The sequence below is a fragment of the Galendromus occidentalis genome, unplaced genomic scaffold (assembly GCF_000255335.2).
Source record: "Galendromus occidentalis unplaced genomic scaffold, Mocc_1.1 scf7180000076729, whole genome shotgun sequence".
NCBI lineage: Eukaryota > Metazoa > Arthropoda > Arachnida > Mesostigmata > Phytoseiidae > Galendromus > Galendromus occidentalis.
Window position 1 is genome coordinate 49,325 of NW_003804718.1, and position 17,180 is coordinate 66,504.

General features: G+C 51.1%; 4 protein-coding genes across 4 annotated transcripts; 3 read left to right on the plus strand and 1 right to left on the minus strand.

Annotated features, from left to right (window-relative positions):
* The first annotated feature begins 405 nt into the window (after nucleotides 1-405).
* LOC100906834 (KH domain-containing protein akap-1) lies at nucleotides 406-3,487 on the plus strand. Its single transcript, XM_003740084.2, has 5 exons — nucleotides 406-795; nucleotides 1,041-1,644; nucleotides 1,781-2,030; nucleotides 2,170-2,253; nucleotides 2,388-3,487. Exons 1-5 carry the CDS (start codon nucleotides 406-408, stop codon nucleotides 3,097-3,099), a joined length of 2,040 nt encoding a protein of 679 aa, XP_003740132.1. The 3' UTR covers nucleotides 3,100-3,487.
* Nucleotides 3,488-6,342: 2,855 nt separating this feature from the next.
* Nucleotides 6,343-7,392, plus strand: Csas (CMP-sialic acid synthase). The gene is made up of 3 exons (XM_003740085.1): nucleotides 6,343-6,694; nucleotides 6,861-7,028; nucleotides 7,193-7,392. Exons 1-3 carry the CDS (start codon nucleotides 6,343-6,345, stop codon nucleotides 7,390-7,392), a joined length of 720 nt encoding a protein of 239 aa, XP_003740133.1.
* Nucleotides 7,393-8,112: 720 nt separating this feature from the next.
* Nucleotides 8,113-9,969, minus strand: LOC100907125 (ras-related protein Rab-21). The gene is made up of 6 exons (XM_003740086.2): nucleotides 9,823-9,969; nucleotides 9,638-9,733; nucleotides 9,360-9,469; nucleotides 9,141-9,243; nucleotides 8,876-9,005; nucleotides 8,113-8,764 (listed from the first exon to the last, which is right to left on the minus strand). Exons 1-6 carry the CDS (start codon nucleotides 9,844-9,846, stop codon nucleotides 8,592-8,594), a joined length of 636 nt encoding a protein of 211 aa, XP_003740134.1. The 5' UTR covers nucleotides 9,847-9,969; the 3' UTR covers nucleotides 8,113-8,591.
* A 1,955-nt stretch (nucleotides 9,970-11,924) lies between these two features.
* Nucleotides 11,925-17,021, plus strand: Ranbp16 (Ran-binding protein 16). Its single transcript, XM_029110547.1, has 5 exons — nucleotides 11,925-13,121; nucleotides 13,261-13,599; nucleotides 14,345-14,498; nucleotides 14,608-15,083; nucleotides 15,199-17,021. The coding sequence occupies exons 1-5, from the start codon at nucleotides 12,150-12,152 to the stop codon at nucleotides 16,552-16,554; spliced, it is 3,297 nt and encodes a 1,098-aa protein (XP_028966380.1). The 5' UTR covers nucleotides 11,925-12,149; the 3' UTR covers nucleotides 16,555-17,021.
* Nucleotides 17,022-17,180: the final 159 nt, after the last annotated feature.

The window sequence follows — 17,180 nt, forward strand, 5'->3', positions numbered from 1 at the left end:
CGCGGATCTAGGACTTAGAGTCATCCGAACGATTGAGGAGAAACATTGTTACATCCGGTTGGTGGATCATTCGAGAATCGCTCTAGTATTCGTCCGTCAAGTCTTGCTGGGCCTTGTACCTGGCTCTGATTTGATCTGGCGAACGGTCCGTGCTCACCTCGATGCGCTTTCGTTTCTCTCGCTAGGTCCCTCTTCGGGGAGCGCGAATGAGGGATCTTGAGGAGAGTCCGTCAGCGCTGTTCCAATTCACGGTGACGAACATACGCTTGACACGCGAAGCGTGACCGAGCGCTGTACGGTCATTCGGCATGCACGTTCTGTCTCAACGTGTCTCAGCAGTCGAAGTGATTCACAGGAAAATTTAGAGGTGCTTTGCTCTTGCAGAAGCTGGGCAAGAAGTATATGATGTCGTCGGCAGTCAAGTCTCAAAAACTGATACTCGCTGCCGGAGCAGCTTGTGTCCTCGCGCTAGCGGTAGTCTATGTGCTCCGCATGCAATCGTGTAACAAAGGTAGAAAGCAGAAGAAGAAACCACAACAAGAGCAGGTGGAGCAGCAGCAGCAGCAATCGGCAGAGTGTGAGGAAACAAAGGGCGATGCTCTCGAATGCTCATCACTGGCGTCGGATTGCCTCGACCAGCAGGAAAATGAGTGCATGCAAATTTCTGCGATAGTCGCGCCTGAGACAGGCGCTGATGACTTGCGACTCGACTCCGGCATCGGGAGCCCAAAAGGCACCCCTTCGTTAGAGAATAGCGAACAATTGGTTGAACAGGCATCCGATTTTATTGAAGAGGTACATTATTGAATTCATTATTTTCCGATATCTTGCTGTACCTTCATAGTATCGATCATATCCTCTTCTTCGTGGTGTCCCTCTGATTCTCTCGCATTAGAGAAATAGATTAGCAGACTAGACCGAGAACAGAGAATCTTAATCCCATGACACCCCCGAGACTTCGGAGAGGGGCTCGTGATTCCCTCGCAACTCTCGAATTCGACAGAGCTGCATTGGTGCTCATCAAAGTACTTTCTTCACAGTCGTTCAGCGCCGTGTACTCGCAAGCCAACGGGATTGACTCTTCGTCGCTCTTCGTTGAAACCTCGACGATTTCGATCGAGGAGTCTGAGCTTCAGCGGACACAGACGACTCCGAGACCAGAACCCAGTCCTCAAGTGGCGGCCGTAGCTGCTCTAGGGACGGCACTGGGAGCGATTTGTCCGGAAGTTGAAGAAATAGTCGCGGATATTTGTAGAAGCGCAGCCGCAATCGACATGACTGAGAAAGCCCCAGAAGCCGTCGCTTCCCCCGCCGAATGCCCCACGGCGGATGTTGGTGACTCTGCGAGCGCCGAGATCGCAGAGCCTGCGAAGCAGCTCGAGTCCTCACCGGGCGCCTCGCCCACTCGCGAAATCAGGAAGAGTGTCGCCAAGAAAGATGGTTCCCCGGTGAAAGAGAAAGTTTCCCGACGCAAAGCGGCCACGCGTAGCAAGGATCACATAAACAAGGAACAAGTCGACTCGAGTTCTTCGAAGGCCAGGAACAACAGTGACGATCGGAATAACAACAATGCCAGGAGACAGAGTACAGAGAGCGATGTTGTCACCGACAGCAAGAGTGAGGGTAGCGCCGACTCCTCTCAAGGTGAGATCTCACTTTCAATTACTCCAGGTAGCTACTCTACATCAGGAACGTCGCAGAAAAGGCGATTTCGTTCGGACAGATCCGCCAAGCTCCTAACAACGCCCTCGGTCTCATGAAACGCATACTTGATCTCTAGCCGGCAGCGATTCCTGTCCCTCATCCGTGACCTCGGTGCTCTACAAATTCAAACACGAGTTCGAGCTCCCCGCGGATCTTTGCGGTCGTCTTATCGGTCGACACGGCGCCAACGTCAAGGATATCCGCGATAGGACTGGAGCGATTGTCACAGTTCGACCTCATCCGATAGACATCAGTCTCAAACAAGTCTACGTGGTCGGCAAACTCGAAGAGAGTGTCAAGCTGGCTATGGCGGAGATTCGGAAGAAGTGAGTATCCAATATTCAAAGATGTAGTCGGACCGGCGTAGTCGCCGTGGAAGAGGTGCATGACTTACATCTTTCTATCATCGTTAGCATCCGCTCGAGTCACCGTAGGGGGCCCATGCTGAACCCATTTCTATTTTAGGTTCCCGCTCAAGCTTTATCCTCACTTGACGCTCAGTCCGATGGACAGACAGAGCCTCGTAGGACTTTCCGGACTTACACCGAGGTATGAGCGAAGCGATAACCGGTTAAGGTTTCACTCTGAGGGCTCTGAATAATTTTCGAGATTGTCATCGGCGCTGGAAGACTGAGCGTTCGGTCGATTTCTCCTCGAATTGAGCAGCTCATTCCGAATTTCAGTTATCTGAGTCTTCCGGAGGACCAAGACACAATGGTCATCGTGACCGCGATGGAAGGATGCAACCGTCTCTTCCTGCAGTCTCCTCAGAACACAACCTACGATCTGTTCATGCAGCTCGAGTTGAAAATGGCCGCTGTGCATGGCGCGCCTGGCGCCGAGCCCCCTGCGCTCCCCGAGAATTCCCTCCGCCCCAACGCCATCTGTGTCGTTCAGGATAGTTTCAGTTGGTACCGAGTGGCAATCGATCGCGTCATCAGTCGCGAGGAAGTTCGTGTGAAGTTCGTCGACTACGGTGGCTTCGACGTCCTCCATCCGAGTCGGTTGAAGCAGATTCGCTCAGATTTCATCTACATCCCTTTCCAAGCCATTGAAGTGATCCTCGCCGACATGGAGTCTCCGAATCCCGGAGGCACTTGGCCGAACGAGTCTATCAACGCGCTGAAATCGCACGCTGACGAAGCGAATAATATCGTGCTCGCTCGTGTCGTCGGTTATTCGGGATCTGTTCCCTGCGCCCAGCTGACTTGCATCAATCGCGAGAGCGGCGACAGATATTCCTTGAGTCATCAGCTGATTTTCGAAGGCCACGCCAAGAGCGTCACCGACTCAAACCGGAGCTCCCCGAACGCAAGCGGATCCGAGGGTTCGGAGTGTCCGACGTTTTCGCAGGCGGATTTCCCCCAGCTGGGTGCGACTCCGCAGACTTGTTAGCCGTCGTTTCGATACAAAACGCGCTCTAAGTGATTCGCCCACGCTCTGGTGGTCAAACAAACCAGAAAGCGTGATACTCCCATTGGTTCATGGTGCGAGAAGGTCGTCATCGAGTTCTCGCACCCTCGGATGGTCTCTGAAGGATCACCGATGATAGGGATGACCTCGCTCTCGAGTCTTCTTGTTTTTTCACTGTACATACTGTGTGCGGCATGCTCAGATAGGAAAAACCGAAAAAAAAAACGCCTCACCTCGAAGCACCGCGACTTTAGCGGCGACTCCAGTAGGCTCTTTCCAACACGGCCGGGTGGGAATCGTCACCGTGCAAGGAGATCGCCCCCACTAGCGGACGGCCGCTTGCCTGGTCGCAGAGACTTGTCTGCGGAACCATTCGTTCGGAGTAGCCTTCCCGTCGGGTGCATCTGCGTGGCGGCACATGTAACGGTCACGCGAGTCGTGACTCCAGCAACTGCAGAACGTGTTAGTGAGTGAACTGCTGTGAATTTTCGCCTTCAAGCGAGCCTGCTCGCGAGCCAGTAAGCAAGCAAGCGAGCGAGCGAGCGAGCGTGAGAATGAGTGAAGGAGTAATATAGATGCTCATTTCGTCGGAGGTAGTTCTGATCCGACGCCTAATGAGCGGAGAGGTTTCTCGCTCGTCGAATGCCGATGCTGCTCCTCCCGTTGAGATGTCGACGACAGCTGCGGCAAGAACAGCAGCAATGGGTACGGCGATGGAGAGTATGTTTGAGATAGTTCATGTTGATGATGCGGTACCCGATGTTTACTTTCTGATGAGGAAATGAAAGACTCCGTCAGTCGTGTTGTAATTAGTTTCTTCTGGGCGCACGACAGGAGTCGATTGTAACAGATATCTATTCTTGAGACTAATCCGAGCTGAATAATACATAACAGCGAGCGAAGGCGTGGAAGTCCGTCTGTTTTTGGACGGCGATTTTTTGCAGAGACGGTTTGGTAAACCGATGATTCTTACTCGGAAAAATCGGTACAGGTCGAAGCAGGACGTCGAGAATTTCGAAAGAGATTGACAGAGGGAGGAGAAAGCGCAGACGGAGAAACTAAAAAAACGAATGCACAAGAATCAAGTTCACCTCAATATGGTAATTATTATTATTATTATTATATCATAGAAGATAGAAGATCCGCCTCCTTGAGAGCGAGTTCCAATGGATGCACGAAGATGGAGCGGGGCGGTTTGAGTAGCAGCACGGTTTCGCCGGTGAGTTTCTCATCCGTCACACCGGGGATTCCCATCTCAATGTACAGATCGATCCCCGGAATAAGTTTCCGTGTTTGACATCCCCGAGGGTTGAGGCCGCGACTCCTCACACTTGCATCTTTCTAAAGATCTGCGGAAGTACATCTGAGACTTCTGGTTCGATTCAGTCCGAGGAGGAGCTCCTCCGGGGCGATCGTCGCTCCCAGTATCGGGAACCATCAAGGGCTGTGGCTCTCAGACTGCTGCCGATGTCGATTCCGCTCCGGGTTTCCGTCTTCGTCCGCTCATCCGCTCGCTCCCGTACTGAAACAATAACTACGATTCTGTGGCAAGGGGCGTTGATTGAGTCGTCACGTGCGGTTCACTCATCGTGCTGGAGACACGAAAATCAGCTCATGAGGACCCTGGTCGCTACATTGAATGCGCAACTTCTCGAGCGGATGAAGAAGATACATTATGCAAAAACAAATCATTGGGAAATCGCCAAGCCCCGCAGTCGTAGTACGCGGCCCGAGTTCGCACTGTGTCACTGAATTCTTCACAAATCACCATTCGGCTCCTAGTGGATTGCTCGCCATCATCGCGATCGCCTAGAAGAAGCCCGACGGCGGTGCGGACTCGGCCGCGATTGAGGCCTAACTTCCGACGATATTTAGCGTGGGGGAAGCCCCATTTGAGCGAGAACTTTACATGAAGGAGTCATTAATTTTTCCATCTCAAACGATACAATGATGCTTATGGGTAGTAACGTCAGCATGTAGACTGGAGAAAATGCCAACCGATGTCGCAGGAGTATCTCTTAGGAACTCTTTATCTTCGATCGACATCTTCCTTCTTTCTCTGTGAATTTCCTAAGCGTCGACGACGGGACGTTGAGGACTGAAAGAAATTGGCAGGAAGTGTTCCAACATTTTCGACGGAAGACAGCTCATGAAAACAGTAATCAAACTCTCAGTTCGACTCCTCAACTCCGGGCAGAAACTTTTCTCCTGAAAAAGTTAAAAGTGAGACAAAGGAAGGACGATATTATGAGATGAACATTTAATATTGTAGTTAACTTCAGCGGCACCGTAGAGCGAATTCTCGTGAGATCATTTTGTAAATAAAAGTTGTGCTCTGTCGAAAACCGAGGACATTCATTTTTTCACTGCTCATTAAGTGCATGTCTATTCTCGGCTCGCAGGAGCTTGTGCGAGCATGCGAGGAACAGCTCCCGCTGGAGCAAGCAAAGCCCTCAGGTCTTCTCACAGTCAGCGGCAAGGTTGACGATCCAAGGTTAACGAGCCGATCGATCGCGATCTCCGAACTCTCTAAACTCCAAACTCACTCGACGGACCGCGGATGTCTCTACTTGAGGGAATATCGAGAATACTCTCTAGCCCCTGGTGTTCCATCTCGCGGAGATCACTGGCTCCCGGATTTGCCGCCCCTGAGTACGCACGCATCCTCCACTAATTCATTGCCCCCTTCGACGAGCTGGAGAGAAGTATGATCTCGGATAGCGTGATCGATCTCTCGTCGATGACTCTCATAGCTCGCTTCGCTAATTAGCGGCGATGACCGCGAGAATCCTCGAGAAGAAGCCTATGGACTCCTAAAAACGGAGTAGCCAGGTCGACTCGATGGTAAAGCAATTTTTAGCGGCTTCGAATCCTTCGAGACGAGCTGAGCGCCATCTCGCGGTCATTTCCGCTCGAGCACTCCCTCCTGTGTATCGTACTCCTGGCGGCACACAACAACGACGACGAGCTCGGTGTCGGTTAGAGACTCGTTTTCATCTTCTCGTGCTAGTCCTGCGCCTTGACCGTCGAAGTGTCCTTGCTGACGCATGCAGACGGCCGCAGACAGAGTCGCCGACAGAGAGAGCGATCCTCGGAGAGAAGTCAGCATCTCCGGAGAGCTCCCTTGAGCCGAAGCTTTTCGCGCGTGAGCTCCTCGCCAGCTGGGTTTGTTGCTGCAGATCCGGAAACGAAAAACTGAAGCTCCGAGGAGTTCATCCGAAGGAAATGGGAGATCGTCGGGTGCTAGGTTTGGTTCTGGCAAGGTCTGGCTCAAAAGGTGTACCGTGCAAAAATCGTAGAATGATAGCCGGCCGGCCGATGATCAGTTGGGTTCTGAAGCCGATGCAACACTGCAAGCTCATAGATGAAGTTTGGGTTTCAACCGACGACGAACAGACGGCAGCGATCGCCCGTAGTGAAGGAGTCAACGTTTTCATGCGTGGAGAGCGCTGCGCGACGGACGAAGCAAGCAGTGTCTCAGCTGTCGACGAGTTCCTCAAGCAGAAACCCGATTTCGATTTCGTAGTTCTCGTGCAGTGTACGGCTCCATGCCTCCATCCTTGCTATTTGGACGAAGGTGAGATCTTCTCGGATGACTCTAATGCTCGAAGTGGCGAAATGCGGACAGTCGGGACATCCCTAGGTCGGAACCGCACCGCCGCTCGATCCAGCCTCGCTGGCTCTAAGCGGCGGAGCGTAAATGCAATGAATAATCGACTTTCCGATCGAACATTGTCACGCAGGTCTCCAACTGGTGCTCAACGGCGCATACGATTCAGTTTTTTCGACAACCCGCGATTTCAAATGGCGATGGACAGAATTGGGGAGCGACGGCACAACGAGACCGCTGAATTTCGACCCAGCCGTTCGGTTGTGTCGGCAACAGTGGGCTGGAGAAATAATCGAGTCAGGTGAGTTCCCCATCGATCACGTTCCATTCTTGCAAATGACAGCGGTCGAAGCGCTTTCAACGGCCGGAGTGCGCCGGCCGCACCTCTCTCCGGAGGGATTCCGCGTCGGCGTTCTCTTGATTCGGAACGGAGTTGGTTCTCATCTGTTCCCATTGACCCCTCAGGGCATTTCTACATAACTCGATGTCCGCTGGCGAGGAATGGGATCCTGCAGGGCGGTCGGTGTGGTTTTGTGGAGATCCCGAGCCATCTATGCGTCGAGGTGGACAGCGATGAGGACTTCGCTGTGGCCGAACAGAGGTTGCAGAAGTATGGCTACAAAGACAACGAGGTGGTGCTAGATGCTCCGAGAGAATTTCAGTGAATACTATCTCCGTCTCTTCTGGACGGGTTGACACCCAACGATGAATGCCAGCCTACAACGAAATCCCCCAGTGTTGGCCCTCGCGTACAGATGACGGCATGTGAGCGTTTGGATATGAGGAAGTCGTTTCGTCGGAGCACAACCCATTTCGTGGACCATACTCGGGATTTCGGGACCAAACCTAAGGTCCGAATCAGTAGTACTCGCTAGTAGCACTCCAAAGAGGGAGAGTCTGTCCGAGGGTCTCTGAATGATTTCGGAGCCCCTGAAGCGTCCAGCGGCTGACAGCTGTTGGGAAAAAGGAGATTTTATATCAGCACTGCAACGAATTCGAGAATCTTTGGAGATCTCCGGAGATTTGTGAGTTCGCCCCCATGGTGATCGACATCAGCTCATACTAGTCACAAGTCATCGCGGTCTCCACGTCTTGTGACGGCTCGGAGGCGTCGCGATTCACGATGGACACCGTCTCGGAACTTCGGCAGATAAGAATGGGTGGCTCAAGGAGTCTCCATATTAATCTGTCTGAAGCACGCTGGCTCGGATGTTCTCCATGGATATCATGAGGATTACTCGCGTCAATGTTCGAGCGAGGAATTTCAAACGAAGACTCCTGATTCTTGATTGATCATCATAACAGTTCCATTGATATCGTTTATTGGTTCTCCACTTCCTTCTGTAAAGCATTGAACTGAAGCTCAAGAATGCTTCGAATATCGTCCTCCTCTCCAGCGACAGTAATCACAATCCACTCGTTCGGTCGTCAGGCAAACAGGCAACTGATTCTGTATGTATACGTTATGAAGGAACGATCGCACGTTGGCGTCGATCCGTTTTTCAACAAGTAGTGTATCTAAGGCGTTTTGTCGCTCACTGCAACACGCATCTTCCATCGAAAAATATATATGATCAATGATCACTCTGTCGACGGTAAAATCTTCACGCCGACCGGCTCTGTCTATACCCATTGCGTCTCAGTCCAGCGAGGAACGAGCCGATCATGAATAAAATCCGTTCGATACAGCTAATTCCCGCTTTCACTGTTCATGGATTCCGAGCGTGGACCTCTGGAATGAGTTGACTAGATAGACGGCCTTCTCGAACTTGAGTCGCCGCCTCTCGTGGAATCGTAAATGTTACGTTTTTCAGTTTTAACACTCTCTTTACACATGTTCTTATTTTACATTAAAAGCTTATTTTTAAATCAATGAGCAGCATTTGTTGGTACGCGTGGGTTCAGCGTTATCGTCCGATGTCTCGACCTGCAAGCGGTTTCGTTGAGCACCTGCACCGGTCGATTGCCGTCTGGCGCCGTCACGAGCTCGCTTCATAATCATTTCCTTGCACAAGTGCAGGAACACTTCGGTTATACCTGAGCGGAAAAGGAGATCACTCGGAAATTCAAAGTACGAGCAGGCATAATCCGTAGCGCCAGGCATCCGATTCACCGTTTTCTGGATCGTGAGCTCGATCCTTAACTCACCCCTATTGAGCTTAGCAGAAGTCAGAAAATGAGCTGCTCCAACAGATTTCGCATATGATTCCGCCTCATGCAAGGGGACCGATCGCTCGCTTTCTAGATCGCTCTTATTGCCTATCACCACGAGAACCACCTGTTCGAAAATGGAGCGGAAAGATTTCCGCTTTTAAAATCGCTTCCTCAAGGTGTAACAAATATTCATCGCCGACATGACAGCGAGATATCAATACAGAAATGATGTACTTTATTTGATTGAAATAGCACCTACCTCGTTCCCGAGCATTTTCTTGAGTTCCTTCACCCAATTTTTCACTTTTCGGAAAGAATCCTCATCGGTGATGTCGTAAACTAAGATTGCACCTTGCGAATCTCTGTGAATTCCGGAACCATTTTTTAAAACAGGATTCATCTCGATATGAGAGCTATTTCGAGTGAAGCTTTTCCTCGCTCGATATTTCGGACTCCGATCGCGGGCACCGTAGCTCACCTGTAGTATAGAGGTCCCAGCGCATGGAACATCTCCTGCCCGGCAGTGTCCCATATCGCCAAGTCGACTCGTTTCATCCCTAGAGCTACTGTTTTTGTCAGATATGAAGCCTGGAAGAGGAGAATTAAATCTCATCGATGCTTGTGTCGTGTTGCAATCAACCGAGACCGCCGCAATGAACGGATTCATTCTGTGTCAGATTCCAGTCTCAACTAGTAACGGCGAGCTATGAAGCCGAGGAGCTAGTGTAGAATACGGTATAGTAAGGATTCACTCACGTTGACAGTTCGATCGAGTCTGTCGTTGAACTTGTCATGAACATAGCGGAGAATGAGGGATGTCTTCCCGACTCGGCCTTCTCCGAGAAGCACAACCTGAGCACGGGAAATTCTTTCTATAAAGCCATGACATTTTCCTGGGTATTGCTCGCCCGGCGATTATTCGCACGAGGGCAGCAACATACCTTGTACTCGTTTTCGGTGCCCATGGTTCGTCTTGTGTCCTTTGGCGTTTCCGGTGTCGCCTATCCTTCTGTGCGCTACACGAAAGAGACACGAGCGAATTAAGGCGCTTGCCGTTTTCTCAACGGCCGAGAATATGACATAATGACTAATAGTACCCGAGTCATGTCGACCTCGGAATCCCAGCGGGACACATGCTCGAGAAAGAGTGAGGGCGATTGATGTACGCAGCGCGATATCATGTCAGGCACACGGAATTGCTTCAGGGTCCGAAACTCTAGGGGCTTGGATAAAACGTTCACAAGGAGACTCGAGAGTCCACCCTACCGCCGATGCGTTCACGTCCCGCTTCATTAGATTGCACCCTCAGGGTGGAGCCGAGGGATATTCGACAAAACGACTCGACCACGTATGTGAAACCTCGTAAGGGGAACACTCTATTCGTGTGGACCAGATGTCACCATTCTGATCGATGAATCGAGGCTCTCCTTCCCCGGTCCTTCTTAATTTCTGAAATCAATGTGCGGGAACAAGGGTCGAACCGCCGAGGCGACAGTGACGAGTGCATCGAGTTGTACCAAAGAGCTGTCCGAGTCCACCGCGATTGTGTGTACGGTCGAATGTCTCGAATAGCAAGATGGTATCTAAATGCCGATTCATGATGACTGTCAGCGGTCTTTAATCTGTTGCGGAAGCCCACGAGTTCCCGCAGGCTTTACTCGAATCTACGACACCGGTGCTCGGGAATCGAGACGCTGTCATGGGAGCCTATTCACATTCTGGAGTGTGGGCAAAGGCCCATCGATGAGCTCTCTGCCTCCGTCTAGCTCCTTTAGCACGAATTTCGAAAGTGTCACGGTACAATATCGCCAAAATCCGGATAGCACTTACCTCGTCAGTTTTTAAATGTGGTCGGTGTCTCCCTTATGTAGAAACACCCTCTAGAGTTCCACAGGTCTTCCGAACTCGCACGAGACTGGATTAAGAAAAAGATAGAGGAGAAGGGTGGAGGAAAACACAGTCAGACATTTTGTTGACAAACGCGGGCTACCCTCTCTCAATATGCGAGCGCGGGGACTTCCTCCGTTCTTAATTCTCAAGTCATCAAACCGCAGCTGAACGGTGCTCCTGGAGCTTCCTGGCACGCTCTCAAGGAAGATGAGCCCCCATCCCGTGGGTCTTTGGACTGTACAGAGATCGTCGCTACTTTCATCAGGGAACGTTCCGATGAAGTCAAACGTTAAGCAGTTGAAGGCGAGCCTCTGGACGTGATGCATCGGTATCGTCACGCTTTCCTCTTGAGGGTTCGTCTTCGGGAGTGCGAGACCCTTGTCCAGATGTTCACAGGCCCTGCAGAAGATGTCGTAGAGTTGGTTGTCTCGGAAGGTTGAGGCGATTTTGCGCTGGTCCGTGAGACTCCGGCGAGCTTCAGCCTCGGAAATGTGATTTAATTCGGACACCAGTTGAGCGAGTAGCTGCACTGTTCTAACTCCGACCAAAAGATCTTCTCTCGAAACTTGGATGAACCGTCGCCATTCATCGGAGACTTCGCGTGGAATGGGTACGAATTGTCTTTCTCCTCCTCAAGCCATCCGTTCTTGGTGATGCGAGCGAACAGCTGCAGCATACCCGTGGGTTTCATTTTCTTGGATCCGACTATGGTACACCGCGGGAAAAACAGGAGAATCCGGCGAAATGATGCGCAGCCGAGGAATTCGCGTTTTTTTCCGTGAAGTCCAGCCGAGACGTCTGAATCGTCGAGAGAATGATGATGGCCAATAAGAAAAGGGGCAACGTTGTCATTCGAATGAAAGTTAGAATGAAATGTTAGCTTCTGTCTGCGAAACGCAGGTTTGATCGAACTCCACGCGCGACTCCCTGTCTCAAGGCGGCGATGAAGGTTATCTGATTGTTAGGTTTGGGCAACTTTGGCCCCAATCGCACCACACCCCCTCAATTGTTCATACGAGATCATAAGCATCATTGTCGTCGTGTCCTCTCCCGCGGGCTGGTAATGTCGTCTGTACTGTTTGCACCGGTGTGTCGGTCAGAGAGTGTATTCAGGAGTGTGTCTGTGTTTTGTGTGAGAAACGCGAAGAGAGTCGGAGTTCAAGAAAACTGCGAGCAAGGAAGCCGTCGCTCCGGTAATTACTCCGAGAGTTAGTGACCATCGAAGACGCAACCGCGCTGATCGCTTTGGTGAACAGAGGCACGGAGTACGGCTTCAGGTGGCACCGAGCCGCTGCGAACGTCATGCCAAACCCGCTAGTCTGAATTCGCTTCAATTCCATTCAGAAGAGCTCTGAGGGCATCGGAAGCTCGCAAAATTATGGCGATGGATAGCAGTGAAATCGAACAACTGGAGCAGCTATGCAGTCAGCTCTACGATCCGGCAGCCGATCCGAATCAGCGTCAATTGGCCGAAAAGCGTCTTGTGCAGTTCTCCCACAGTCCCGATTGCCTCAACAACTGTCGTATGCTTCTCGAGCGCGGAAGCACGCCGTACTCGCAAGTGCTAGCCGTGACCACCCTCACGAAATTGGTCAGTCGTACACCAAACCAGCTCTCTGTGCAGGACCGATTGGATGTACGCGAATACATCCTCCAATACCTATGCACTCGTCAGAACTTGGCTCCATTCGTTGTCCAGGGTATGCTGCAGCTGTTCGCTCGCATCACCAAGAACGGATGGCTTGAGGAGGAAAAAGACAATTCGTACCCATTCCGAAAAGTCACCGATCAATTGCGACGGTTCATCCAAGTTTCGAGAGAAGATTGTTTGGTCGGAGTTAGAACAGTGCAGCTACTCGCTCAACTGGTGTCCGAAATAAATCACATTTCCGAGGCTGAAGCTCACCGGAGTCTCACGAAACAGCGCAAAATCGCCTCATCCTTCCGAGACAACCAACTCTACGACATCTTTTGCATGGCCTGTGAACTTCTGGACAAGGGTCTCGCACTCCTGAAGACGAACCCTCAAGACGAAAACGTGACGATACCGATGCATCACGTCCTGAGGCTGGCCTTCAACTGCTTAACGTTTGACTTCATCGGAACGTCCCCTGATGAAAGTAGCGACGATCTCTGTACAGTCCAAATACCCACGGGATGGAGGCTCATCTTCCTTGAGAACATACCAGGAACCTCCAGGAGCACCGTTCAGCTTTTCTTCGAACTCTATCAACACATGGCTTCGAACGGAGGGCTGGCATTGAGTTGCGCAGTCCAGATTGCGTCCGTCAGAAGATCTCTGTTCAATAACATGGAACGCGCCAAGTTCCTCAATCAGCTAGTGCAGGGTGTAAGTGAGACGACAGTTCCGATCTTCATTTCGTCCTGATCTCGAATGCATTGCTCAGGGATCGATGGCTCGATCGTTGACTCAGGTAAATCGATTCGATCGTTCGGGAAGCTGAAATAACGTTCTCCTTTCCCTACAGGTGAGAAAAATCCTCGAGAACCCACGGGGCTTGGAGGAACAGAGCTGTTGCCACGAATTCTGTCGATTATTGGCGAGGCTGAAATGTAATTATCAATTGGGAGAACTTGTTAAGGTTGACAACTACGCAGAAACAATACAACTCATCAGCGACTTCACGGTGACTTGCATCCAAATGCCCCAATTCGGAACCAATACTCTGCATTACTTGCTGAGCTTGTGGCAGCGGATGGTTGCGTCGATTTCCTACGTCAAAGCGACAGAGCCTCATCTCTTGGAGATACATTCACCACGCATCGTGCATGCGTACGTGTCGTCCCGCCTCGAAATCGCGAATAAGGTGAGTTCCGACCCCGATGACTATAGTAGACTCCCGTCGGGAGCGACTCAGCCGAAATCTGTGATACTTGAGAATACAGCATCCGGACCCGTCTATGCGAGGACCATACATGAGAGAAAACAGCGTTCAGGAGGCTTGCTCCCGTCCTGTTCGTGTCTCTGGGCCCTTCTGGAACAGATGCTCTCGACCTTTTCTCGTCCCGGCAGCCCTCGGAGCTGGCGGAGGAATCCGTGCACACCCCGACCCGGTTGCCGGCGGAACTTCAGGTGTTCAATGGGCAGTGATCGACAGCGAAAAATATTTGTAATTCCTCCAGTGAAACTGCAAAAAGAATATGCTGATGGATGCAATTTGACACTGCGCATGTAGGAGGTTTGAGCTCAAAGAGATAATAAGCTTGGATTTGATTTTTTCGCCGACTAGAGCAACGACTTCTGGCATTTTCTCAGCGCTTCTCCGTGGCTGAGATCATCCTCGCGACTTTGGAGAGCAGAGTGACGAACACTTTTGAAACTTCTCACACACCGCCCGAGGCCTCCCATGCACCCCTTGGGCGCTCTTGAACCCTGATATAAATCACTTCTGGAAGGAATCGATTGTATGAGAAGAACCTTGGTCCAAAAAAATCCTGTTCTCGACAGCTCCCTTAGAAGCGGGTTCGACCACAAGCGTTTGATGAGAATAATTATCCGCGACCCTCTGAAACGTCTGGATGAGTGCATCGATTCTTCCTTTTTCCCTTCAGGTCGTTTTGCAAAGCATGGACGATCCTTTGGACGATATCGGAATGGTACAGCAGCAACTAGATCAGTTCTCCGTGATATGTCGCTGCAAGTACGACAAAACGTGCCAACTTCTCGTGCAGATTTTCGACACCACGATTTCAAACTGTCAGTCAGGTACGCCTCGCGCTATCGCAGTCCGCTAGAGCAAAGACATTGTTCGACCAAGAAGGCTGGACTCGAAACTCAAGGACTATCCTGAACGAATGTCGCGCGTGTCTTGCAGGTACTCAAGACAAAGCTGTAGCTGAAGCGCAACTGGCTTGGCTTGTGTACATCATTGGTGCAGCTGTTGGGGGGCGGATATCGTTCTGTTCGACCGAAGAACAAGATGAAATGGACGGACAGATGGTATGCCGAGTTCTCCAACTGATGAACCTCAACTTGCAGCAGAACAGTTCCAATGGCGGACTACCGGTTGCGTCCGAGAAATTGGAGCTAGCCATGCTGAGCTTCTTCGAGCAATTCCGTAAAATATACGTGGGTGACCAAGTTCCTAAGACGAGTAGCGTCTACGTGGCTCTTTCCGAGGTACTCGGCCTCGCTGACGACTCATCTGTTCTCGCAGTGTTCGTGCGAAAAATCATCACGAACCTCAAATGTTGGAGTACGTCGGAATTGGTCACGAACAAAACCCTTCATCTTCTCTCAGAGCTTTCAGTTGGTTATTCGAGTGTTCGAAAGTTGGTGAAACTCGAAGAGGTGAGTCCACATCTCTCCGGCGATGGGGGAAATCCCCCGTGGAATCAATGTCTCTCGGAGTGTTGCTCCTCCGACACCCCAGGATCTCCGACTCACTCCTCTTTTCCCCCACCAGGTACAATTCATTCTGAACAACCACAGTGCGGAGCACTTTCCTTTCTTGGGCTACCCTTCAGGGATCACGGACACACGATGCCGCACCACGTTCTATACGTCATTAGGTCGCATGCTCCTAATCGATCTCGGTGAAGACGAAGAACGATTCGATCACTTCATGGTGCCTCTGACGAGCACAATCGAGAATGTCGGCCGGATCCTCCTAAGTAACGAGCAGATACCCATGTTCAACACCGAGGACACGAAGAAATGTCTCGTGGGATTGGCTAGAGACCTGCGTGGATTGAGCTTGGCTTTCAACACCAAAACCAGCTATATGATGCTCTTCGAGTGGATCTTCCCTAAATACATTCCCGTTCTACACCGTGCCATCGAAATTTGGTACCACGATCCCGTGGTGACGACCCCCGTACTGAAACTGATGGCCGAGTTGGTCCAAAATCGATCACAGCGACTTCAGTTCGACGTTTCATCTCCAAACGGGATTCTCCTATTCCGAGAGACTTCGAAGATGATGGTCACCTATGGGACGCGACTACTCAGTATAGGCGAGGTACCCAAAGACCAATTGTACAGCATGAAGTTGAAAGGAGTCTCGATTTGTCTTTCGATGCTGAAAGCTGCCCTCTGCGGCTCATACGTCAACTTTGGCGTCTTCAAGCTGTACGGAGACTCAGCGCTTGACGACGCGCTGAACACCTTCATCAAAATGCTTACCTCAATCCCGCAAGAGTCGCTACTGAGCTACCCGAAACTCAGCCAAACCTACTACGTGCTGCTCGAGTGTCTTACGCAGGACCACATGAATTTCATCGCGAAACTGGAGCCTTCAGTATTTCTCTACATCATGTCGTCGGTATCCGATGGCTTGACCGCGCTCGAAGCGATGGTCTGTACCGGCTGTTGTGCAATCCTCGATCACATTGTGACATACGTCTTCAAGTTTCTGAACAAATCGAAAGCGGCTAATCCAACCGACGGGGCTACGTGTGTGCAAGTACTTGAGCGGCATCCTGAGATCCTTCAGCAGATGCTAGCTACACTGTTGAACATAGTCATGTTCGAGGACTGCAGAAATCAGTGGTCGATGTCTCGTCCGTTGCTAGGTCTCATTTTGCTGAACCCGGACTATTTCCGGCAGTTGACGATTTCTCTCGTCGAGGCCCAGCCGCCTGAGAAACGGACAGGCATGATGTCCTGGTTCCAGGCGCTAATGCTTGACATCGACCGAAATCTGCTGACGAAGAACAGAGATAAGTTCACGATGAATTTGTCCGTATTCCGAAAGGAGATCAATGAATCGCTCAAAGGCCAGAGCTGTGGTACGCACACATTCAACGAAATGATGAGTTAGGCTCCGTATCCTCCGGAAAGGTCATACTTCCATACACATGTTCAAAAGCCCGCGCAGTGAACCGAGCGCGGAGCCTCGCCGCGAAATAGCGCCGTCATCACCCTGACAGGGAGATATTGCCCTCTGGGAGGAATGAATTGATTCCCTCCCGGCGGTGATGGCATGGTCGCTAGGACCAGCAGGGAGCACAAGGACGACGGATTTATTTTCAGTGAGAGGAGCCGGACCTCGAGGGAGACTTCATTGGCGGAGCGTAGACTCTCACAAGATCAATCTGCAAGTAAGACGAGAGAATGAACCCCTCGGTGAACCAACTTGATCGTTCAAGCAGTCTGATGAAGTGAGATCGAAGAGGAAGAGTCCCGGAAGCATTTAGGCTCATCATATCCCCAGCATTATCGACAACATGAGCTCTGGATGAAGTTCGACAGAGCAGGCACACGAGATACAGATACACTATTCATGCATCATCTGAAGGAATAAATAAAAATCCATCGGTGAGACTTCACCGTTCGTATTTTGAATTATGTTGCACTCCTTGAGTCCTTGTACAAGAGAATACTTTCGGGGGACCACGGCAGCGCGGAGATGATTCATCTTCGGGTTCACCGCTGCTTCACGGCGCA

Excerpts from the sequence above, each read along its gene's own strand:
- LOC100906834 (XM_003740084.2), top strand. The coding sequence starts at position 406 with ATGTCGTCGGCAGTCAAGTCTCAAAAACTGATACTCGCTGCCGGAGCA. Across the intron at positions 2,031-2,169 it reads ATGGCGGAGATTCGGAAGAA|GTTCCCGCTCAAGCTTTATC; the intron begins GTGAGTATCCAA and ends TTTCTATTTTAG. Across the intron at positions 2,254-2,387 it reads CTTTCCGGACTTACACCGAG|TTATCTGAGTCTTCCGGAGG; the intron begins GTATGAGCGAAG and ends TCCGAATTTCAG.
- Csas (XM_003740085.1), top strand. The coding sequence starts at position 6,343 with ATGGGAGATCGTCGGGTGCTAGGTTTGGTTCTGGCAAGGTCTGGCTCA. Across the intron at positions 6,695-6,860 it reads TCCTTGCTATTTGGACGAAG|GTCTCCAACTGGTGCTCAAC; the intron begins GTGAGATCTTCT and ends ATTGTCACGCAG. Across the intron at positions 7,029-7,192 it reads TGGAGAAATAATCGAGTCAG|GGCATTTCTACATAACTCGA; the intron begins GTGAGTTCCCCA and ends TTGACCCCTCAG.
- LOC100907125 (XM_003740086.2), bottom strand. The coding sequence starts at position 9,846 with ATGGGCACCGAAAACGAGTACAAG. Across the intron at positions 9,734-9,822 it reads GCACCGAAAACGAGTACAAG|GTTGTGCTTCTCGGAGAAGG; the intron begins GTATGTTGCTGC and ends TCCCGTGCTCAG. Across the intron at positions 8,765-8,875 it reads TTCTGCTAAGCTCAATAGGG|GTATAACCGAAGTGTTCCTG; the intron begins GTGAGTTAAGGA and ends TTTTCCGCTCAG.
- Ranbp16 (XM_029110547.1), top strand. The coding sequence starts at position 12,150 with ATGGCGATGGATAGCAGTGAAATCGAACAACTGGAGCAGCTATGCAGT. Across the intron at positions 13,122-13,260 it reads TCAATCAGCTAGTGCAGGGT|GTGAGAAAAATCCTCGAGAA; the intron begins GTAAGTGAGACG and ends CTTTCCCTACAG. Across the intron at positions 15,084-15,198 it reads AGTTGGTGAAACTCGAAGAG|GTACAATTCATTCTGAACAA; the intron begins GTGAGTCCACAT and ends TTCCCCCACCAG.